Genomic DNA, 26,152 nt, shown 5'->3' on the forward strand with positions numbered 1-26,152 from the left:
CCATCGAGTCAGTGATGCCATCCAGCCATCTCATCCTCTGTTGTCCCCTTCTCCTCCTGCCCCCAATCCTTCCCAGCATCAGAGTCTTTTCCAATGAGTTAACTCTTCGCATGAGGTAGCCAAAGTACTAGAGTTTCAGCTTTAGCATCATTCCTTCCAAAGAAATCCCAGGGCTGATCTCCTTCAGAATGGACTGGTTGGATCTCCTTGCAATCCAAGGGACTCTCAAGAGTCTTCTCCAACACCACAGTTCAAAAGCATCAATTCTTCGGGGCTCAGCCTTCTTCACAGTCCAACTCTCACATCCATACATGACTACTGGCAAAACCATAGCCTTGACTAGACGGACTTTGTTAGCAAAGTAATGTCTCTGCTTTTGAATATGCTATCTAGGTTGGTCATAACTTTTCTTCCAAGAAGTAAACGTCTTTTAATTTCATGGCTGCAGTCACCATCTACAGTGATTTGGGAGCTCCCAAAAATAAAGTCTGACACTGCTTCCACTGTTTCCCCATCTATTTCCCATGAAGTGATGGGACCATATGCCATGATCTTCGTCACTAATCAGCATCAATTGTATACTCTGGAGTCTTGTGATGACTAGTAGCTATATAGTGGGTGAAATAAGCTCATTGACCCAGATGAGGTTAGCCTGAAAATATCTCGCTTTCTTTTGGGCTTATTTGCTACCAAAGGTTTTTCCTTTGAGGAATGATTTCCTTGTCATTTAATAAACCACAACCTAAAATCTATTGAAACTCAGCAAGCAACAGAGGGGAAGAACAAACAGAGAGAGAGAGAATAGAAAGAAAAAGAAAATGAAAGGAGGAAGAAACAGAGGAGATAAAGCTAAGGAAGGAAATATTAAATTACTAAGGAAGAAAGAGCCAATCAAACCTGAAAGAAAGACAGTACACAGACATCCAGAGGCCAAAGTTTGGAGCTTGCTGCATCCGCAGTGCCTGAATACACTGTATAAGAGACTTGCTAGTAAAAAAAAAAGAGAGAGAGAGAGACTTGCTAGTTATTTATCTACAGTCACTCAGTCTCCACCTGCTTTTCTTTCTACATTTTCAACTGTGATGCACAAGTTGTCTCTGCAAATCACATTTCAGAGGCTCTTTGGCCTGCTGGCCCTTTGTGAATTTCTGCCAGTAGGGGGCACTAAAGGGAGGAGGAAGGTGGGAAGCAGAGCAAACGGTCTCCCTGCTTTCTGCTACTTCTGCAGAAAGAGAACTAGCCTCATCATGCTCACTCATAAATATGACCAGTAGCTAGACAATGACTTCCCCTTAGAGGTCTCAGCATTGACTCATAAGGCTTCTTCTCTGAGTCCTTAGGTCTGGAGATCTGTCCTAGGACATAGTCATTGCTTCCTAAAATTATTACCCCAGTGATTCATTTTTCTAGTCCTCCAATTCTTTTTTTTTTTTAATATAAATTTATTTATTTTTTGGAGGTTAATTACTTTACAATACTGTATTGGTTTTGCCATACATCAACATGAATTCTTATGTAACAAATTTTCCTTATTAAATCCTTTCTGTTTAAATACTTTTTCTCATTAGGTCTTTTTTCCTCAATGACTCCCCTCTAACAGTACATATTGTGAATGTCTCAACAACTGGGAAATTCTGCAACTTCACCTAACATCTGCCTGGCAGTCTAATGAAATGCTGTTTTTATTAAGGGAATACAAAAATGCTGAAAGAACTGTGACACAGTAAAAATGACTTTGATACACCACTCTGAAATTTGAAATCTCATTGTGAGTTTGGAATATTTTCATGGTTGGATACCTTAAAAAAACAGCAATTCAAATAAACTTTTAAATGGAAACAGGAAATTACTGAATATATTAATAGCACATTCTGAAACTACATTTATGTACTTGAGTTTTTGTCAAGGATGAGAGGAAAAAATAAGAATTAATTAGAGTTTTAATCAAGTTTTACAAGAAAGAATAAATTTTAAAATTGAAGGTAAATGGAAACAATGGAATCCCACAGGTGAGGCCCTTACCATTATCCTGTCACTGTCAATAATGGTGCTCAACCTTTGTGTGATGGTTAGCACAGTACACTGTGCAAATTTCTCACGGATCTTTTTTCGTATTAACTCATCAGTTCTGGAATCAAAGAATTGCATTTAGTTAAGTAAAGACAGGTAAAGCAGATTTAAGACTTAAAAATATTACATGATATTTTTATGTTTTTAAAAATCAATACTTAAGACATAATCCTGCTCTTGAAAAACTAAGTAAAAACAGTCTTTGTTGTTGTTGTTGTTTAGTTGCTAAGTTGTGTCTGACTCTTTTGCAACCTCATGGACTATAGTCCACCAGGCTCTTCTGTCCATGGGATTTCCCAGGCAAGAATACCAGGGTGGGTTGCCATTTCCTGCTCCAGGAACTCTTCCTGGAAAGTCTACTTGGAAACTTACTATTTTTCATAAAACAATGGAAAGTTGTCTTCCTGCCAAATTGCTTGAAACTATCAGGAGCTGGATTTACAAATCTAGCTCTCTCAGGATGCCTCATAACAGCATTATTACCACGTTTTGGTTTCTTCCTTGGTTTTCTGGAATTAATGTTATCACGAGATGTCTTTGGGGCAAAAAGAGCACATAAAAAACATTTCTCAACATCACTAAATAAATCCCATTTACCATATTTAAAATTCAGATTCCAAGTTTCATGAATCTCAGCTCCATACCTTGGATCCACATGTGCTGTGGCTTCATCAATAATCAATATCTGATTTTTTCTGAGAATAGCCCTGGCAAGGCACACCAGTTGTTTCTGCCCAACACTTAAGTTTGATCCAGATTCTACTAATTCAGTATTCATTTTATCAGGAAGCTCTTCGATTATTTCTTTAAGTCGTACCTGTGCATATAGAAAGAAGAAAGACATTTTCTTAAACAAACAACTACTGAAGTAGACAAGCCTTTAGACATTAGAGCTTTGATGTCCCCAAAGCTCTAATGTATCCTTATGTATCTTATATGTATAGCCACGAGATGGGGATAGCTCTTTCCAAAGAGTGTTCATTGAGGAAGATGGTGGCGTCAGCTCAGGACAAAAAGGTCTCAGTGTCCCCTGCCTACTTAAGGATTAGTTAAGAAAGTCTCTCAAAAAACTAAGCTATTTCTCTCAGTACAGTTTGAACAGAAAAGTTAAAAGAACCCTATGGATGAGTCAAATTTCCCAAAAATAGATTTTGCAAAGGAGTTACTACACTAAAGTAAATTAAAAACATATATATATATATATATATATATATATAGATTGTAGGAAGTATGGTTCTCTAAATTTATAATCTTATCAGCACTTCACCATTTTGCAAGGTCCAAATGTCTAAAAAAAATAAATAAATTCAAACAATGGCAAATTGTACCTCATAGATCAGCAAAACTAGAGCTATTTTGGTGATGATTCTTTCTCATGTTTAAGTCCATAATTGTGAACAAGTCAAGTGCATTTTCTTCAATGTTATAATTTTGAAAAGGTTTTCTGGAACAGTAATTTATTCGCTATATTATTTTAGTTTTAGGTATACAGCAAAGTGAATCAGTTTATTTTTTTTTTCTTCACATTATTTTCCACTGTAACTTACTATTAGTCAGTTCAGTTTAGTCGCTCAGTCCTGTCTGACTCTTTGCCACCCCATGGACCACAGTGCACCAGGATTTCATCATCAGTATCTATCACCAAATCCCAGAGCTTGTTCAAACTCATGTCCATCAAGTCAGTGATGCCATCCAACCATCTCATCCTCTGTTGTCTCTTTCTCCTCCTGCCTTCAATCTTTCCCAGCATCAGGGTCTTTTCAAATGAGTCAGTTCTTCACATTAGGTGACCAAAGTATTGGAGTTTCAGATTCAGCATCAGTCCTTCCAATGAATATCCAGAACTGATTTCCTTTAGGATGGACTGGTTTGATCTCTTTGCAGTCCAAGGGACTATCGAGAGTCTTCTCCAACACCACAGTACAAAAACATCAATTCTTCAGGGCTCAGCTTTCTTTATGGTCCAACTCTCACATCCATACGTGACTGCTGGAAAAACCATAGCTTTAACTAGACAGATCATTGTCAGCAAAGTAATTTCTCTGCTTTTTAATATGCTGTCTAGGTTGTTCATAGCTTTTCTTCCAAGCAGCAAGCATCTTTTAATTTCATGGCTGCAGTCACTGTCTGCAGTGATTTTGGAGCCCAAAAAATAAAGTCTCTCACTGTTTCCATTGTTTCCACATCTATTTGTCATAAAGTGATGGGACCAGATGCCATGATCTTTGTTTTTTGAATGATGGGTATTAAGCCAGCTTTTTCACTTTCCTTTTTCACTTTCATCAAGAGGTGCTTTAGTTCTTCTTCACTTTCTGCCATAAGGGTGGTGCTATCTGCATATCTGAGGTTATTGATATTTCTCCTGGCAATCTTGATTCCAACTTGTGCTCCATCCAGCCCAGCATCTCACATGATGTACTCTGCATGTAAGTAAATTAGCAGGGTGACAATACACAGTCTTGACATACAGTCCTTTCCCAATTTGGAACCAGTCTGTTGTTCCATGTCTGGATCTAACTGTTCCTTCTTGACCTGAATACAGATTTCTTAGGAGGCAATTCAGGTGATCTGGTATTCCCATCTCTTTAACAATTTTCCAAGTTTGTTGTGACCCACACAATCAAAGGCTCTGGCATAGTCAATAAACCAGAGGTAGACATTTTTCTGGAACTATCTTGCTTTTTCAGTGATCCAAAAGATGTTGGCAATTTGATCTCTGGTTCCTCTGCCTTTTTAAATCCAGCTGGAACATATAGAAGTTCACAGTTCACGTATTGCTGACGCCTGGCTTGGAGAATTTGAGCATATCTTTGCTAGCATGTAAGATGAGTGCAACTGTGCAGGAGTTTGTACATTCTTTCACATTGCTTTTCTTTGGGATTGGAATGAAAACTGACCTTTTCCAGTCCTGTGGCCACTACTGAGTTTTCCGAATTTATTGGCATATTGAGTGCAACACTTTAACAGCATCATCTTTTAGGATTTGAAATAGCTCAACTGGAATTCCATCACTTCCGCTAGCTTTGTTCGTAGTGATACTTCCTAAGGCCCACTTGACTTCACACACCAGAATGTCTGGCTCTAGATGAGGGATCACACCATCATGGTCATCTGGGTCATTAAGATCTTCTTTATATAGTTCTGTGTATTCTTGCCACCTTTCCTTAATATCTTCTACTTCTGTTAGGTCCATACCATTTCTGTCCCCTATTGTGCCCATCTTTGATGAAATATTCCCTTTGTATCTCTAATTTTCCTGAAGAGATCTCTAGTCTTTCCCATTCTATTGTTTTCCTTTATTTGTTTTCATTTTTCATTTAGGAAGGCTTCCTTATCTCTCCTTGTTATTCTTTGGAACTCTTCATTCAGATGAGTATATATTTCCTTTTCTCCTTTGCCTTTCACTTCTCTTCTTTTCTCATCTATTTTTAAGGCCTCCTTAGTTCCAGAAAAACATCTATTTCTGCTTTATTGACTATGCCAAAGCCTTTGACTGTGTGGATCACAATAAACTGTGGAAAATTCTGAAAGAGATGGGAATACCAGACTGCCTGACCTGCCTCTTGAGAAACCCGTATGCAGGTCAAGAAGCAACAGTTAGAACTGGACATGGAACAACAGACTGCTTCCAAATAGGAAAAGGAGCACATCAAGGCTGTATATTGTCACCCTGCTTATTTAACTTATATGCAGAGCACATCATGAGAGACGCTGGGCTGGAAGAAGCACAAGCTGGAATCAAGATTGCTGGGAGAAATATCAATAACCTCAGATATGCAGATGACACCACCTTTATGGAAGAAAATGAAGAAGAAGTAAAAAGCCTCTTGATAAAATGAAAGAGGAGAGTGAAAAAGTTGGCTTAAAGCTCAACATTCAGAAAATGAAGATCATGGCATCTGGTCCCATCACTTTATGGGAAATAGATGGGGAAACAGTGGAAACAATGTCAGACATTTTTTGGGGGGGGTGCGGTGCAGGGCTCCAAAGTCACTGCAGATGGTGACTGCAGCCATGAAATTAAAAGACGCTTACTCCTTGGAAGGAAAATTATGATCAACCTAGATAGCATATTCAGCAGAGACATTACTTTGCCAACAAAGTGTTGTCTAGTCAAGGCTATGGTTTTTCCTGTGGTCATGTATGGATGTGAGAGTTGGACTGTGAAGAAGGCTGAGTGCCAAAGAATTGATGCTTTTGAACTGTGGTGTTGGAGAAGACTCTTGAGAGTCCCTTGGACTGCAAGGAGATCCAACCAGTCCATTCTGAAGGAGATCAGTCCTGGGATTTCTTTGGAAGGAATGATGCTAAAGCTGAAACTCTAGTACTTTGGCCACCTCATGCAAAGAGTTAACTCATTGGAAAAGACTCTGATGCTGGGAAGGATTGGAGGCAGGAGGAGAAGGGGATGACAGAGGATGAGATGGCTGGATGGCGTCACCGACTCGATGGACATGAGTTTGAGTGAACTCTGGGAGTTTGTGATGGACAGGGAGGCCTGGCATCCTGCGATTCACGGGGTCACAAAGAGTCAGACACGACTGACTGACTGAACTGAACAGGCAACAATTTTGCTTTTTTGCATTTCTTTTTATTGGGGATGGTTTTGATCACCACCTCCTGCACAATTTCATGAACCTCCGTCCATAGTTCTTCAAGCACTCAGTCTATCAGATCTAATCCCTTACTGTAAGGTACTCTAGTTCCCTGTGCTATACAGTAAATACTTGTTGCTTCTCTATTTTATGTATAGTAGTTTGTACCTGTGAATTTCATACTCCTGATTGATCCCTGTCTGTCCCCTTTGGTAACCATAAGTTTATTTTTTATGTCTGTGAGTCTGTTATATATATATATATATATATATATATATATGCTTTATTTTTTAGAATCTACATATAAGTGATATCATATAATATTTGTCTTTCTCTGACTTCACTATTTTCTAGGTCTATCCATGTTGCTGCAAATAGCAATTTTTCATTACTTTTTATGTCTGTATAACACAATATACATACATATATACACATTATATGTGTGTGTGTGTGTGTGTGTGTGTTGCCACATCTTCTTAAACCAATTTTCTGTTGACAGACACTTGAGTTCCTTCTATATCTTGGCTATCGCAAATAGTACAGCAATGAACCCTGGGGTGCATGTATCTTTTCAAATTAGTGTTTCCATTTTTCCCAGAAGTATAATTCCTGGATCACGTGGTAGCTCTTTTTTTACTTTTTTAAGGAACCTCTATACTCTTTTCCACACACCAATTTACATTCCCACCAACAGTGTGTTGGGGATTTCCAAAGTGGCTCGATGATAAAAAAAAAAAAAAATCCAGCTGCCAATGCAGGAGATGAAAGAAACATGGGTTTGATCCCTGGGTCAGGAAGATCCTCTGGAGAAGGAAATGACAACCCACTCCAGTATTCCTGCCTGGAATATCTTGTGGACAGAGGAGTCTGACAAGCTACAGTTCATAGGGTTGCAAAGAGTGAGCATATGAGTGAGCATATGACTGAGCATACACACAGCACACACACACAGCAGTGTGTTGGAGTTCCATTTTCCCACATCTTCTCTAGCATTTATTATTTATAAACTTTTTGATGATAGCCATTCTTACTGGTATGAGTTGGTGCCTCATTGTGGTTTTGATTTGCATTTTCTAATAATTAATAATGTTGAGCATCTTCTCATGTGTCTATTGGCCATCTGTATAACTTTTTGAAGAATTTCATAAATGTTTTTCAGTGAAAACTCAGGAAAAACAGACCACAACACAACAAGTTATTTCCACCAGACTATGGGTATAGGTTGTATTTGTATTAATCTATCCTCATAAAATCAAAATTGTAAGATTAAAAAATCAACTTTTTAACTGCCAAAGATAATCTGAAACTATATTGAGTTGCAGGGGTCAGTTCAATGAATATTTGTTTTGGATAAATATTATAGATTAAGAACAAAATTCAGACTGTGCTTGAAATTAAAGAACATAGAGTAAATACACTTCAAATTAAAGAACTAAAGATTGATGAGTGATGGCCAATTAGCAGATGCACAGAATTACAAAGGCAAATTACAAAATACCAGGGTGAGTGGGCAATGTTTTCATGGTATCCTAAATGCTGGAGTACCTCCATTAATGTTATCCTGAACTGTGTTCCTTATGAAAGTCTAATCCACAGAAATGGGAATTCCGAGTAAGGATTAAGTATGGTGTTAATATTTAGTGATAGCATGAAAGATATGCAAAATCTGAAGAATAAGATATGGATTATGAGGCAAGTGGCCACAATGAAAATTATAAAATGGAAGTCAGCTTAATCACCCCCACCCCCGCCACCTCGTTACAAGGAAGAGGCCTTATTGAATATTCCATGAAACATATTTCATAAATCTAAACTCAAGTGATGGGACTGATCAAGAGTGTAACACTGGCAAGACTTTCTCACTTTTCCTTCTGAGTTGACTTTGGTAATCCTTGTAAATGCAAATTGGTCTTTCTTAAGACTGACATCATGACTGTGAGGAAATAACCTCAAACCTACTGGTGGCTCAGGTGATATCTCATCACTAATCTGGTTTTTCACTTTCCTTCAAGTTGTCTACATATGCCTGACAAGGAATAAGCTGTTGTGAGGTGGAAATGTTTTCCAGAACACATGGTTTTCTGAGACTCTAATTTCATTTATGGATCAGGGATGGTTATGACAATGCTACAAACATGAAGACCTTTTGTAGTATAATCATATAATCAAGTTTTAATTATTTGAATGGAAAAAAGACAAAAGAGACAGTAGACAATAACTAGAGTTACAGCTGGAGAGTCTGAAAACATATCAGATAATAGTATAATGCAGTGAAGTGAAGTGAAAGTCGCTCAGTCATATCCAACTCTTTGAGACCCCATGGACTACAGTCCATGGAATTCTCCAGGCCAGAATACTGGAGTGGGTAAACTTTCCCTTCTCCAGGGGATCTTCCCAACTCAGGGATCAAACCCAGGTCTCCCACATTGCAGGTGGATTCTTTACCAGCTGAGCCACAAGGGAAGCCCAAGAATACTAGAGTGGATAGCCTATCCCTTCTCCAGCGGATCTTCCAGACCCAGGAATCCAACTGGGGTCTCCTGCATTGCAGGCAGATTCTTTACCAACTGAGCTATCAGGGAAGCCAAATAGTGTAATATTACTATTAAATTTCTTGAGTGAGATATTAGTATAATGTTATTAGGAACATTAGGAGAATGTTCTTGTTTTTAAAAAGTGCATGTTTGTGTATTTAGGATGAGTTGCAACTTTAAAAAAAGTTTCTGCAACTTACTTTCAAACAGTTCAGCAAAATATAGATGATAGAAGAGAGAAAGCAAATACAGAAAAAAATATCAACAACCAGTGAATTTTGGTGAAGTTGTATATGTGTTCATCATACTATTCCTTGCATGTTCCTGTGATTTGAAAGTTTTAAAACAGAAAATTGGGACCTTGAACCTAGACAGCCTAGGCATAAGTCCTGCCTGGTCTGCCAACTGGGCAATTTCCTGAGCTTAATCTATCTTAGCTTCCTAAACTCTAAATAAGACTATAATATTGTAATGAAGTGTCTTCCTCCTAACATTGTTAGAATATAATGTGAGTCAGTATGTGCAGAATCTACAGCAGAGGTTGATATTAAGAGATCAACAGACATTGCCCATTGTTAATAGTGCTGTTGGCTATCCTTTCCTCATGTTCTACTTTTTTCTTCTCCCTGCATGTTTCAGTCCTGAGACTTTATTACACACACATTGGTCGTTTGTTTTTTACCTTCTCTATAAGAAGATAAACTCCAAAAGGATAGAGACTTTGTCTCTTCTGGTAACTGTGATAGTGTTGAATCTGCAACACTGCCTATCCAAAAAACTCTCAATACACGTTTGTTGGAAGTATGAATGAAGCGACAACAAGTGCATCTTATCTTCTGACATAACCTGTTTCTATAAGATAGGAAATAAATCCATACGTAATTTTATATAATACTATTTTCTCATTAAATATCATTGTTGCTGCTGTTGCTGCTACTAAGTCACTTCAGTTGTGTGCGACCCCACAGACAGCAGCCCACCAGGCTTCCCCGTCCCTGGGATTCTCCAGGCAAGAATACTCGAGTGGGTTGCCATTTCCTTCTCCAATGCATGAAAGTGAAAAAGTCAAAGTGAAGTCACTAATGTCGTGTCCGACTCTTAGCGACCCCATGGACTGCAGCCTACCAGGCTCCCCCGTCCCTGGGATTCTCCAGGCAAGAATACTGGAGTGGGTTGCCATTTCCTTCTCCAATACATGAAAGTGAAAAAGTCAAAGTGAAGTCGCTAATGTCATGTCCAACTCTTAGCGACCCCATGGACTGTAGCCTACCAGGCTCCTCCGTCCATGGTATTTTCCAAGCAAGAGTACTGGAGTGGGGTGCCATTGCCTTCTCCCAAATATCACTGTTAAAGGAATATATTCCTTATAACAACAATTAACTGGCCCCAAGATATCATAATATCTAAATTTAAACTATGAAAAACTTTTTTTAAAAAAGTTGGTAATTTAAGAAAAACAGAGAAAATAACAGTATTTGAAATTACATATCTTGTATAGAATAATTCAGATTGAGCTTGGGAAAATAATAAAATACAGCAAAACTGAAAATAATAAGCTGAACTTATGAGACACCTCAGTTCTATAATCATGCTGCTGCTGCTGCTGTTGCTAAGTCACTTCAGTTGTGTCCGAATCTGTGTGACCACATAGATGGCAGCCCACCAGGCTATCATCATAAACACTTTCAAATAACCTAGTAAATAAACCATCTTTCTCAACCAGGTGCCAATGTCCCTCACAGAAGGTTAACCCAGATGTAAGATGGTTTCCACATTTTGTGAAACCTTACTTTTCAAAATGAAAAGCTGGTGTGGGCTGAAAAGAGACAGTGAAATGCAATCAACAAATGGGGAAGAGCTATTACCAGAGCAGAGCCAGCAGTAAATGAAGTAAAAGGGGAGCTTGTTCACCTAAATACAAGGCCCTGGGAAATGGGCCTGTGACCTGTCACATAGCAAGGCTGAACCACGTGCACAGGTTGCTGATGCCCAGATTTCTGTATCTTGGCTTCCTGTGTGATGAGACATACTTGTATTTTAACAGAGATACTATCAATGGTTCACATAACTGGATGTTTTCTGCACAGTTTTGACATGACATACTATATTCTCAATTGTAAACTCCTGGATCAAAGCTGTTTTGTTTTTTCAGCGGAAGCAACACATTGCTGATTCACTTCCAGGGTCTTATCTACTGTGCTCTTTTAACCTTTGAGTGATAAAGTGCTTCATCTTTAAGCACTACTCGATATATTTGTAGAGCTGCTGTTGTTTTTTTAGGTGCTCTAATTAGTACTACCTTCTAATGAACATTCTTCAGTGTATAGTAAGTTGGCTATTTTTCAGAAATTGAAAAACATATTTTTAACATATTTTGAAAAATAATCAAGATGAGAGGGACAGCATCCATAGGGCTCTCTCCCTTATGGACGTCCATCTCTAACAGGAGAGAATGAGGAGGCAAAAATAGATGACTTTAAAAAATTTTTTAAAGCGTCTTTTCCCTTTAGTTAAAATTCTTAAAGAGTAAAATGAGTGCCCTCTTATTCTTAGGTCAACTGTATTAGTTTTGATTGACAGTTTCAATTTGGCTTTATTTATAAAGCAATGACTGGGGTTTTTAATCCATCTAAAAACTGACCTCATTGCTTAGACTGAGAAACCATCCCTTCATGGTATTCCTCTAGGAATTATTTCTTTATGAGATTTACATGTTTTCCAGTGAAGATCGGTAAACAATATATACAAAGGACATAAAGAAATAATTCCCAGAGGAACACCATGGTGGGATGATTTCTCTCTTTAAGATATATCACTAAAATAATAGGGTTAATTTCAGAAGCAATATACAGAAACCACACACTTCACTTTGTGACATAAACTCATATTTATTTCTGTTAATGAAAGTTCCAAATGTAGTCTAAATAAATGTAGATCTTAGTATCATGTACCACTCATCATTTTAGAATTGAGAGGCTACTAAATTTTATTTTAATTTTAGTTTCTTCAGGTGAATTAATAAGTTTTAGGGCCAAGTTGTAAGAGAGTTTTTAACAGGATTTGTCTCCAACTAACATTTCTTTTCTGTCCATGGAATAATGTTTTCTAAAATTTTAACGTAATTTTTCTGAGAATCTCTGAAGAGAGATCTCAAGCTCAGAAATAAGTAGGGATATACCAGGTCTTCCAGCTTAAAATGTGTCCCAATTTCACCAGTAAATGCATCCTATGAACTCGAGAGCTTAGTGGTTTATTGTTCCCACCTCTTTTCTTCTAGAATTTCACTGTAGAAAGACTTACAAACTTAAATGAAATCAGAGGCCCACTGTTTTCCAATTAGGATAAGGTGAAGTAACCAGCCTGATTTAGGAAAATAAAATTCCCACAATTGCTGGAAAGCAGGGTGGGTGTGTAAAGACCCAGTGCTGACAAACTTCAGAAACCAGAATTATTGGCAGGAAATTGTCAGACCTCCGAATCTACTGACTCATAGTCAAAGGCTCTCTATGAATTACATATCTCAGTGCTATCCCTGGAAGAGTGACACCAAAAGATAAAAACTGATTCAAAACAACAGTGTGAGCAATTGCTTTCTATTTTTGACCCCCCCAAAAAAAAACTTTAAGAAATAAGATACAATTCTCTAAAATGAGAGAAAGTAAATATTCAGTGCCTATTTGTGCAACACATACTTTTTCAAGGCAAAAGACCTGGCTAGGTATTTTCTATGAGAGCCTAGAAGTCTGCCTATTATTTAGAAGTCTAGGTAGAGTTTCTGCCATCGGTACCTTAGAATAAATTTGCAAAACTAGGGAAAATGCACAAGAATAATTAATATTAAAAAAATTAAATTAAATTAAAAAACAAGAGCATCTTAACAGTCAAAATCCTTTTCATGCAAGACTGAGGAGATTCAAAGTAGTGGGCCAAAGAGAAACATGACACAAATAATAGAAAATTCTCTAGAAATGAACTTAGTACAAAGCCTCAGCAAAAGGTCCAGAGTTCTGTTACCAGAATATGCTTTGTGGCATTGAATGATGCAACTGCTAATAAATAATTATCACTTCTCAAATGTATAATATACCTTTAATAAACTCTTTCTAATGAAATTTCACACCATGTTACTGGCATGATCTCATTTATCTTTCTGTTAATAATGAAAAACAACTGATATCTCCACATAGTAGATACTTTGATCCTAAGATCAAAGGAATAAAAATGAATGTTGCAAATTAAAGTAATTAATTCACTAGGTCACTAGTAGAATTTGAACACATAATTTTACCTTCTAGTTTAGTGTTCTACTAAAGGCAAGAACTGTGGTGTTGGAGAAGACTCTTGAGACTCCCTTGGACTGCAAGGAGATCCAACCAGTCCATTCTGAAGGAGATCAGCCCTGGGATTTCTTTGGAGGGAATGATGCTGAAGCTAAAACTCCAGTACTTTGGCCACCTCATGCGAAGAGTTGACTCATTGGAAAAGACTCTGATGCTGGGAGGGACTGGAGGCAGGAGAAGAAGGGGATGACAGAGGATGAGATGGCTGGATGGCATCACTGACTCGATGGATGTGAGTCTGAGTGAACTCCGGGAGTTGGTGATGGACAGGGAGGCCTGGCGTCCTGCGATTCATGGGGTCGCAAAGAGTTGGACACGACTGAGTGACTGAACTAACTGACTGACTGAAGGGCAAGAAATGTAATGTATCTAATTGCTTTGGGTTCTAGGGAAAAGGGTGCAATGGAAACATGATGCATTATACTGTTGGTTTTCATATTTACTCATTTCATCATACACACATTTTAAGTACACCCATGTCATCAATGTTTTCCTAGGAGGTAAATGAAGGCAATTAAACTGTTAACCTCCCTTAATTACCTGCAATGCTTTTAAATGTACACACATATTAGATATTGATACTAAAAAGTTTATCATATTTAATAAATTACCTCTTCTAAGACATTCCATAGTTCCTCATCTGTATGTTTATTAAAGGGATCCAGATTTTTCCTCATTGTTCCAGTGAACACAATAGGGTCCTAAATACAACAAAATAGAGAATGTTATTACTGCATCTCTTTTTATTTCATTCCGATTTTTAGAGAACAGATTTAAAATGCCAAGAGAAAAAAAAAAAAAAAACAAAGTTTACTACAATCATTAATAATAAGGTTGCAAATCAGTTCAATTCAGTTCAATCACTCAGTCATGTCCAACTCTTTGTGACCCCATGGACTGCTGCAAAACACCAGGCTGCCCTGTCCATTGTGTCAATGATGCTATCTAACTATCTCATCCTCTGTCGTCCCCTTCTCTTCCCACCTTCAATCTTTCCCAGCATCAGGGTCTTTTCAAATGAGTCAGTTCTTCGCATCAGGTGGCCAAAGTATTGGAGTTTCAGCTTCAGCATCAGTTCTTCCAATGAATATCCAGGACTGATTTCCTTTAGGAGGCTCTGGTTGGATCTCCTTGCAGTCCAAGGGACTCTCAAGAGTCTTCTCCAACACCACAGTTCAAAAGCATCAATTCTCTGTGTTCAGCTTTCTGATACTTCAACTTTCATGTCTATACATAACTACTGGAAAAACCATAGCTTTGACTAGACGGACCTTTGTCAGCAAAGTCATGTCTCTGCTTTCAATATGCCGTCTAGGTCGGTCATAGCTTTTCTTCCAAGGAGCAAGTGTCTTAATTTCATGGCTGTAATTACCACCTACAGTGATTCTGGAGCCCCCCAAAATAAAATCTCTTAGTGTTTCCATTGTTTCCCCATCTATTTGTCATGAAGTGATAGGATCGGATGTCATGATCTTAGTTTTCTGTATGTTGAGTTTTAAGCCAACTTTTTCACTCTCCTTTTTCACTTTCATCAAGAGGTGCTTTAGCTCTTCTTTGCTTTCTGCCATAAGGGTGATGTTATCTGCATATCTGAGGTTATTGATATTTCTCCTGGCAATCTTGATTCTAACTTGTTCTTCATACAGCCCAGCATTTTTCATGATATACTCTGCATATAAGTTAAATAAGCAGGGTGACAATATATAACCTTGACATACTCCTTTCCTGATTTGGAACCAGTCTGTTGTTCCATGTCCAGTTCTAACTGTTGCTTCTTGACTTGCATACAGATTTCTCAGGAGGCAAGTGAGGTGGTCTGGTATTCCCATTTCTTTAAGAATTTACCAGAGTTGGTTGTGATCCACACAATGAAAGGTTTTGGCATAGTCAATAAAGCAGAAGTAGATGTTTTTCTGGAACTCTCTTGCTTTTTCCATGATCCAGCGGATGTTGGCAATTTGACCTCTGGTTCCTCTGCCTTTTCTAAAACCAGTTTGAACATCAGGAAGTTCACGGTTCACATATTGCTGAAGCCTGGCTCTGAGAATTTTGAGCATTACTTTGCTAGCGTGTGAGACGAGTGCAATTGTGCAGTAATATGAACATTCTCTGACATTGCCTTTCTTTGAGATTTGAATGAAAACTGACCTTTTCCAGTCCTGTGGCCACTGTTGAGTTTTCCAAATTTGTTGGCATATTGAGTGCAGCACTCTAACAGCATCACCTTTTAGGATTTGAAATAGTTCAACTGGAATTCCATCCATCACCTCCACTAAGTTCGTTCATAGTGATGCTTCCTAAGGTCCACTTAACTTCACACCAGCATGTCTGACTCTAGGTAGGTGATCACACCATCATGATTATTTGGGTCATGAAGATCTTTTTTGTATAGTTCTTCTGTGTATTCTTGCCACCTCTTATTAATATCTTCTGCTTCTGTTAGGTCCATACTATTTCTGTTCTTGTGCCCATCTTTGCATGAAATGTTCCCTCAGTATCTCTAATTTTCTTGAAGAGATCTCTAGTCTTTCCCATTCTATTCTTTTCCTCTATTTCTCTGCACTGATGACTGAGGAAGGCTTTCTTATCTCTCCTTGCTGAGACTGAGCAACTGAAACTAAAAATTAAATTTAAGCATTTCCCATTGCAATAAGGGTACCCACTTACATCTATACTGCAAGTTTAAAAAGATATATTGGGAGATTATGCATGTTCATTTATCTGTAGTAGATGGAAGAACATAGTTTAGTAAATAAGAGTATTTCCCTTTGTTTGACATGCCAAATATATATCTCAAAATCAGTAAAATTTTCATCAAAGCTTATTGAATAAAAAGAATTATCTATTAAAACATGAATTGTAGATCTGACTGTAAAAGTGCTCACAGTAGACACATATGCAAGGGCAGATAACAATCAAAGTAATAACAGATATTATTATTACAGTACCCACCTCTAGGCAATGAAGTAAATAAACTAATCTTATAAATAAGCATTATAAAGATGTTTACAGGCAGAACACTTCAGTGTAGAGATTTACGGTAGAACATAAAAACTTCTTATAAATATACAGTAAATTTATTGGTCTAAGTATATTCTTTCTGAAGGTACACAATTAAATCTCATTTAATAAGAATTTGACAGAGGAGCCTAGTGTGCTACAAGTCGCAAAGTGTTGGACATAACAACTGAACAACAACAATAAGAGTTAGCTGGCACAGCAGAGTCAGGAAAACAAATGCTCTTTGTCAATATACCGTTTTAAATGGAGTACTAGCTTCACCCTGTTTTTCATCATGGCATAAAGTTGATACTTTTACAATGTAACCCTTCCTACTATATTTAGTAGTAATTTTTCCCTTGTTACTACTATAAGTTCATATTAGACATGTGACACAAAAATGGTCACTCTGAATCAGAGCATTTAGTGTAGCAAATTGATAATCCCTCAACACAACTGCAAGCCTGAAAACCTCAGTCTTACTTGACCTTTTTATATGCTCCTGGAAGATAAGACTTTCATTATCTTACAAAGAAGCTCTGCCCACTAACCTGATGCTTAAAACATCCTGGGACCCAGACAAAAATCATACAAGTGGTTACAAATGGGGCAGATACAGAACAACAGTTTTAATTATTTGAGTCCCTAACCAGGAAACTGCCCTCCACTAATGTTTATGAAGTGTAACTATAGCTGCTGCTTCCTTGAGTCCTAAAAGCTCTGTCCTCATTTCTAAGCTGAGAACCTTTAAGGTGCAGCTCATCTCCCTGTTTCAAGAATAAGGACCCAGAGTTGTTTTAAAGTCTTAGTTTGCTGCTTCTTCTACTTTTTTTTTTTTTTTTTTTTGTAATCCTGTAGCCTCTAAACGAGTTTAATCTCTGGCTCAGGAAGATCCCCTGGAGGAGGAAATGGCCCTCCAATATTCTTACCTGGAGCATCCCATGGACAGAGGAGCCTGGCAGGCTACAGTCCATGGGGTCACAAAGAGTCAGACACAACTGAAGAGACTTAGCAGCAGCAGCCTTTAAATGAACAGATCATCATCCATATTCAGAAGAAAGAATATTGTTTGCCAGCAAAAGAAATGAATATAAGTCCTGTAAAGTTCTCTTTTGGTAGCTCCAGGGAGCAGTTCAAAGGGATTTAACAAAGACTTCTGACTGCATTGGTCTAGAGTCTAGTAATGGAACATCCACCTCTTCTGAGTTTTGTTCTCAATGAGGAAAAAAGGAGAAAGAAAGCCAGGTAATTTGGGGTGTCTTAGAGGGAGACAGCTCTGGTTTGCCTCTTTCAACCTACTGGAGAAAACTCGGGAAATAGAAATATCAAAAGAGCAGAGTGGGCTATTTTAAAAAAATACCTAACTTCTGCCTTGACTTTTCAAAAACCTATTACACATAAAAATGAATCTGTTTAATCATAATAAACAGATCTGTGCTGATCTGTGCCAACCCTTAGTCTGTAATCATAAACACTCAATTTGCAAGGAATCTCTCTTCAACTGGAAACATTTTTTTTGTGCCAACAGTATAAGGGTCTCTAGGTGCAGAGAGTCATCCAAAGAAGTTTTGAAATCCATTTTTTTTAGGTTCTTTTAGATAAGCAGCTACTACTTGAACTGGGGAACATAACTACTTTACATCCTGAGCATAAAGGATGCACACACTTCAGCCCCCTCTTGTTTAAGGAAAGTACCTAAGAAGTGCTTTCAGTTTTTACTTATTCCTGAAATTTTGAACATAAATTGAGGAGTACTTTCTTAAGAATATAGCATTCATTTCTGAAAGCTTCCCGCCACCCCCCATGACTCCAGGATTGATGCCCTGTGACACCATTTTCCTGACTCTGGCTCCTATGCAGGTCCTTGGTGCTATCACATCTCTCCCAGTTCTGACTTGCTCATGGTGGGGTCAACAGTGATGGGGATGAGACTAGAGGGTAGAGAGAGAGAGAGATGATCCCAGAAGCTCGCTGCTGCTCCCAGGATCACAGGGAGCAGGGAGCCAGGGAAGATGGTGTGGGCCTGGCTCACCTGAGTGGGGCAACTCAAAGAAACAGCCTTGGGCTCCCCCTCTGCAGAATCTGCTCTCAGCTTCGTAGGTTCCCTAAATCAGGGTGTTGAGGCACAAGCATCCCTGCTTCCTAATCCTTTGGGGAAGGGGGATGTAAGCTTTTTGCACTCAGACAAGTAACTAAGTAATCAAGTCAACAGTCTTTCTCCATCTCTGTAGTCAGCAAGACATTGTAAAGAGAAAGGAGTCTTGGCTGGGGAGGACTAAGATTTTTACTATCTTCTGACATTTATTACCCATGACACATAAGTGAATAAACTTGTTTTTAAACTGATACTGTTCAAGTGAAGGACATAGCACTAGAAGAAGTAAGTAAAGTTGCTCAGTCGTGTCCGAATCTTTGCGACCCCATGGACTGTAGCCTACCAGGCTCCTCTCTCCATGGGTTTCTCCAGGCAAAAGTACTGGAGTGGGTTGCCATTTCCTTCTCTAGGAGATCTTCCCAACCCAGGGATCAAACCCAGGTCTCCCACATTCCAGGCAGACACTTTAACCTCTGAGCCACCAGGGAAGCCAGCACTAGAAGAAATATCTTCCTATTTTTATCTATACTTATTCACTTTTGTTACATTCTAGAGAATCGCCAAAATATTCCCTGAAAATTATACTTCTTTAAGAAGCAGAACAAAGGAAAACAGAATCAAAGACCAAGAAGAAATGGTTAATTCAACTTTCCATGATCACAGCAGCCAAATACTGGTTTTATATGAAGCATTCCATACACAGACCTATTAAGTCCTCACAATAGTTCAAGGAGTTGGTACTTGTTAGCTGCCTTGTAAGAGAGAGAAAATTGAGGTGCACAGAGATGGAATTCCATATCTCATATTTTTCTTCACTATTCTCTACTGCTGGCCTGCTTGTTGCTGTTGTTGTTCTGTCACTAAGTTGTGTCTGACTCTTTGCAACCCCATAGACTGCAGCACACCAGGCTTCCAAGTCCTTCACTATCTCCCAGAGTTTGCTCAAACTCACGTCCATTGGGTCAAACCATCCAATCATCTCATCCTTTGTCACCCTCTTCTCCTTCCTGTAATCTTTCCCAGCATCAGGGTCTTTTCTAAAGAGTCAGTTCTTCACATCAAGTGGACAAAGTATTGGAGCTTCATTTTGACATCAGTCCTTCCAATGAATATTCAGAGTTGATTTCCTTTAGGATTGACTGGCTTGATCTCCTTGTTGTGGAAGAGACTCTCAAGCATCTTCTCCAACACCACAGTTTGAATGCATCAAATCTTCAGTGCTCATCCTTCTTTACAGTCCAACTCTCACATCTGTGCATGACTACTAGAAAAACCATAGCTTTGTCTCTACAGACCTTTGTCAGCAAAGTGATGTCTCTGCTTTTTAATATGCTGTCTGGGTTTGTCATAGTTTTTCTTCCAAGGAGCAAGTGTCTTTTAATTTCATGGCTGCAGCCATCATTTGCAATGATTTTGATGAAAAGGACATCTTTTTTTGGTGTTAGTTCTAGAAGGTCTTGTAGGTCTTCACAGAACCATTCAGCTTCACCTTCTTCAACATTAGTGGTTGGGGCATAGACTTGGATTACTGTGATGTAGAATGGTTTGCCTTGGAAACAAACCAAGAGCATTCTGTCATTTTTGAGATTGCACCCAAGTACTGTATTTCAGACTCCTTTGTTGATTATGAAGGCTACTCCATTTCTTCTAAGAGATTCTTGCCTACAGTAGTAGATATAATGGTCATCTGAATTAAATTCACCTATTTCCATCCATTTTAGTTCACTGATTTCTAAAATGTTGATGTTCACTCGCCATCTCCTGTTTGACCACTTCCAATTTACCTTGATTCATGAACCTAACATTCCAGGTTCCTATGCAATACTGTTCTTTACAGCATCAGACTTTACTTTTACCACCAGACACATCCACAACTGGGCATGGCTTCCACTTTGGTTCAGCCTCTTTATTCCTTCTGAAGCTATTTTTCCACTTTTCTCCAGTAGTATATTGGAAACATACTGACCTGAAGGGTTCATCTTCCAGTCTCATATCTTTTTGCCTTTTCATACTGTTCATTGGGCTCTCAACGCAAGAATGCTGAAGTGATTTGCTTGCCTCATTAAAATCTTTTATTAATCACTCATTTATTAAAGTCTCCCCAAAGCATCCATACAGTCTGTAATTCTTAAAGCCCCATAGTTTCACAAAAAGCCCTGCAGGGAGATAATCACCTTTTAAAAGTTAACTTTATTTCCCATAGCAAAATTCCATCAATAGGACACAACCTGTGTTTCCCTATAGAATCATCTCCACTGCTAAATCATTTATCATATTGTTCTCAGAATTGTGTGTTGTCAGTGGATAAGATTGTGGCATCCGGCAAAATTTTGAGTCTAGAAATCTATCTGGATAAGTTATTAAATCACATATATACAAACCAAAAGAACAAACAACAATTAAAGTATCTGTTGAAAATACCTGCTGTTAAAAATATACTCTACTGAGGGGAAAAATATTAACCCTTCCACTCTTTTTTAAAATCAATTAAATTAAAAGCAATTAAACTTAGATACTGGATGAAAAGAACATGTTTGAGTATGTTCTGATGTACATACTTGAGGTATGATTGACATTTTCTTCCTTAAATCATGAAGTCCAATTTCGGTTGTCAAGATCTTATCAATCCAAACTCTACCTTCAGGCTCTGACAATCTAAAGAGGGCAGCAATGAAAGAACTTTTTCCAGCTCCTGTTCTTCCCACGATGCCAACCTGTGAAGAGATCCAGGAGGGATTAAGAACTAACAATATGCTACAAACCTGGGTGAAACCCTGGTGGTTGAAGATGAATTTTAAAAGCTCTATATTGAATATAGTCTATACATTTTTCAATCATGGCACTATTGACATTTTTGTTTAAATACTTCATTGTAATGGGGTGGGAGGCTGTCCTGTGTATTGTAGGATGGTTAACAGTAACCATGGACTCTACCCTCTAGAGGCCAGAAGCACCCCTAAACTGTCCACCAAAAATGTCATACATTGACAAATGTCTTCGGTTTGAGATCCCCTGGTCCAAGGAAGAGTTAAAAATAACAGAATCAATCTATTAGCAACAAAAACTCAGAAGTTGCCTAACTATTCCACAAGAAATAAATCTTTAGTTTTTATTTCTGCTGTCTGCATATTTTGAACCTTGAGAATTTTGTGGATAACTTCATAGAGATATCAACAAATCAAATCAGAACTATTACATATAAATAAGTACACATTTTCCCAGAGTTCTATTATTTAAAAGGGCTTATACTCTGGGCTTCCCAGGTAGCGCTGGTGGTAAAGAACCTGCTTGTCAATGCAGGAGATGCAGGTTCAATTGCTAGGTTGGAAAGATTCCCTGGCGTAGGAAAATGGCAACCCACTCCAGTATTCTTGCCTGGAGAATCCCATGGACAGAGGAGAATGGCAGGTTAAAATCCCTAGGGTCGCAAAGAGTCAGACACGACTGAGCAACTGAGCATACACACATTCTCTGGTAGAGAAACTAAATCACCTCAAGGTATTAAATGCCTTGGTTATGTTCTGTCTTGAAAGGAATCATTTTAATATTGCAAAATACTGATCCCAGTGTCTTAAGGGACAGTAGCCACTAGGCAAAACACATATTATAAAATCAACAACAACACAAACAACATTTGCTATTTATATGGACCCTCGCATCTGAACAGTTCAAAAGGCATTGTACAAACAAATTAATACTTATAGTTAAACCTTGGAAAGATATATGTCAAGTATCAGTCTGGTTGTTTAAAACCAAGGCAGAAAGAAATTAGTACATTAAAAATAAGATCAAAGAATCACAATAATGCAGGTAAAATGCTGGTTAGGAATGAAACTGTATTATAAAAGTTGGCTTTTCACTGTTTGCTATAAACATCTATGCAGAGCACTATATAAAGTAGCCTAGATATGAAAGCAAATTAAATGTCCATTAACAGAGGAATGGATAAAGAAGATGTGATACATATATAAAGGGAATACTACTCAGCCATAAAAAGTCATGAAATGTTACCATTTGTAGCAACATGGATTGACCAAGAGATTATACTAAGTGAAGTAAATCAGACAAAGGCAAAGCAAATATCATGTTATCACTTACATGTGGGATCTTAAAAAAATGATACAAATGAACTTATTTACAAAACAGAAACAGACTCACAGACATAGAAAACAAATTTATGGTTACCAAAGGGGAAAGTGGTGTTGGGGGGGGGCGGGGGGGCGGGGTGTGAATTAGGAATTTTGGAGTAACATATACACACTACTTCTGGCGGAGGGCATGGAAACCCACTCTAGTATTCCTGCCTGGAGAGTCCCCATGGACAGAGGAGCCTGGAGGGCTACAGTTGACTCGACACGACTGAGCAACTAAGCATAGCACAGCACATACACATTACCGTATATACAACAAAAAAGGTCCTACCCTATAGCTTCCCTGGTGGTTCAGATGGTAAAGCCTCTGCCTGCAATGTGGGAGACCTGGATTCAATCCCTGGGTTGGGAAGATCCCCTGGAGAAGGAAATGGCAACCCACTCCAGTACCCTTGCCTAGAAAAATCCCATGGATGGAGGAGCCTGGTGGGCTACAGTCCATGGGGTCGCAAAGAGTAGGACACAACTGAGCAACTTCACTTCACCATATAGCACAAGGAACTATACTCAGTACTTTGTAATAACCTATATGGAAAAAGAATCTATACATCTGAATCACTTTGCTATATATCTGAAAGTAACACAACATTATAAATCAACTATACTTCAATAAAAATAAATAAAAGCATGTATGCAGAAACTGGCTTTTTCATAGCAATGAGCTTGCATAACTGCAGATTCCCTAGGGAGAGCTTCTCAAAAGATGATTTCCTCTCTAGAAATTTGGAATTGATGATAGGCATTCGACATATTTTCAATCATTTGTAAATTGATTCAGTCAGTAAATTTTTAAAATTCACAGCTTTAAACAGAGAAGAATTAAATCTTTCTGAGCACTGATTATATTCTGGGAACCTTACATATTTTCTCATTTGAATACCTTCAAAGTTCCAAAGCTTAATCTGTAAGATCAATAATGGCACTTCAAAAAGGAATTTATCTTTACAGACATTACATGTAAGAAAAGTAGCTTTAGTTGATTTATCTTTATAGCCAATTTTCTATCTTAATTTATTTAACACTGACAGGTCATTTTCTGCATATAGAAAGGTTCTTCTGCATACATGCATAGCTCATATGTTCTGTGTACAGGCTGATCTGGGCAGCATGGCAGGTTCAATTCCAGACCACCACAATAAAATAAGTACTGCAATAAAACAAGTCACATTTTTTAGTTTCCTCATCTATATAAAAGTTATGTGTATGCTATACTGTAGTCTGTCATGTGAGCAATAGCGTTACAGCTTTAAAAACAGTATTAGTATCTTAATTTTAAAAAAGTTTATTGTTTAAAAATGCTAACTATCAACTGAGCCTTTGGCAAATTATAGCAGTAACATCAACGATCATTGATCACAGATCATAACAAATATAATAATAATAATGTTTGAAATACTGTAGGAATTACCAAAATGTGACCCAAAGACATGAAGTTAGCAAATTCTGTAGGGAAAATGGTACTGATCCACATGTTTGAGGCAGGGTTGCCACAAATGTTCAGTCTGCAAAAAATGCAGTATCAGTAAAGCACAATAAAACCATGTATCCCTGTATTTCTGGGTGTTCTCATATGTGAGTCAAAACACATCAGGACATAGGTGAGAACTGTGTTGTAAGAACATGTGGGAGCAGGACTATAAACTACAAACTCCAAAAAGGAGAGTAAGAAAAAGGCAACTCAAAGAAAATCTGTCCCAGGCTATTTCTACCATTCAGTTTTCAAAGCTATGTCTGGAAGTCTTCCCCCGGTCACCAGAGGGTTTTGCTAAGTGCCTGTGGGGAATGTCACCAATATCAATAATTTTACATTCCTAAATCCAAAGGTACCTTGAAACAGTCTTACCTCAGCTTTACAACTGCTCCTTTCTGTTTTTCCAACCAAGCCAGGGTTGGTCTCTGACAACCACACCAACTTGTCGACATTTGCCCCAGAACTATCTCCATACTGATACATTGAACTCCACATGATTAACATCAAATGCCCCTACAAAACAGCCACTTCTTCTGACTTTCCTACTTTAATCTTATTACTTCTTTCCCAGGCTCAACTGTCCACTTTATTTCTAGCTTTCCCTGATTCCAGCATGGTACCAAGGCCTACAGATTCTACACCAGCAATGTTTCGTGACTCAATCCCGTATTTTAATTACCATAATCATTATGTGAGTAACAGGCTGTGTTAGCTTTTAAAAAACCAAACAAATCTTTTTATTAATGATAGTCAGTGCAAATAAATCTAGAAAGTAAATAAATACTAGTCATCACCCCTGCACACCAATAAATCCATTCCTAAGATATTGATGTATTTTCTTTCTGGATGTGTATGTGTCTGTGTGTGTGTATGCTGAAGACAAAAACTCATTTAAACAAAAAGAGATATGAACATATTGCAATTTGTTTTCATTTAATATTCACTAAAAATGTTTATTTTAATGACTATATAATATTATAGTATGTGTGATAATTTATTTAATAAACCCCTTATTGGTAGATATTTAGGCAGTCTTTAATATTTTGCTATTATAAATAACTGTGTGTTAAATACCCTTGAAGCCAAATCTTCGCAAACAACTGTCATTATTTTCTTAAGATAAGTTCTCATGTGTGGCATTGCCAAGAAACAGGTATGAACATTTTAAAAGTAGACTCTTAAGTACTGCCAAACTACCTCCAGAAATATGATAGCAATTTCTACTCTCAGCTGTTTCCCTGAACATTCACAAATCCACGTGTTATAACGTAGTTTTAATTTACATCAGTTTGATTTCAAAAAGTAAAATCACGTTCCCAGGACATCTTCCTGGAGGCACAAGAGTTCCTGGCTCCCTGCCTCTCACGTCTGCCCACTCTGGTGCATGTGCTCTCACTTCTCAGATTAACCTCACGAAGGCTTGTTCTGTGCCCATCACTCCACCCCAGGATATCTGACCTCTCCATCCTTCACGTCCATGAGTCAGTTTCCTTGGGGCACTAGGCAGTTGTGGAGTTGAACATGAAAGTGTGTTATACATCTGATAGTTCACTTAACTGAATACTAGGTGTCTAGGTCTTCGTTTACAGAATCAGAGGATCGTGTTTTGCTTATGCTAGTCCCACTTCCTGGGATGACTTTCACATATATTTCCACCTGCTAAAATTCTAACCACAAGTCACTAAAGCCTCTCTTACCTGTGTATTTCCTTGGAAATTCTGTACTTCTCCCCTCATGGGGGCTTGTTTCAACCCTAACAGATGTTATACCATCTTTTAATAAACTTCCATAAAAGTTCTTTCAAAGTTAATACAGCCTTTTTCTTATTCTTCAACTAGACTGTATGTGTTGACAGTAGGATCCGTATTGTATTTGCCTTTGTATTACCTATGGTGT

The 26,152-nt window shown here is 38.0% G+C and overlaps 1 protein-coding gene across 1 annotated transcript in view; it reads right to left on the reverse strand.

The window, feature by feature from the left end:
* Nucleotides 1-26,152, reverse strand: part of LOC102177789 (multidrug resistance-associated protein 4-like) — a gene marked incomplete at its 3' end in the record, with an annotated part of 234,569 nt that overhangs the window by 5,925 nt on the left and 202,492 nt on the right. Inside the window, exons 23-26 of the mRNA XM_018056287.1 lie at nucleotides 21,193-21,348; nucleotides 14,151-14,240; nucleotides 2,715-2,887; nucleotides 2,023-2,128 (exon numbers count right to left, since the gene is read on the reverse strand). Of these exons, the coding sequence (XP_017911776.1) occupies nucleotides 2,023-2,128; nucleotides 2,715-2,887; nucleotides 14,151-14,240; nucleotides 21,193-21,348 (525 nt within the window). The remainder of the gene's footprint in view (nucleotides 1-2,022; nucleotides 2,129-2,714; nucleotides 2,888-14,150; nucleotides 14,241-21,192; nucleotides 21,349-26,152) is intronic.

The sequence above is a fragment of the Capra hircus genome, chromosome 12, assembly GCF_001704415.2.
Source record: "Capra hircus breed San Clemente chromosome 12, ASM170441v1, whole genome shotgun sequence".
Taxonomy (NCBI): Eukaryota; Metazoa; Chordata; class Mammalia; order Artiodactyla; family Bovidae; genus Capra; species Capra hircus.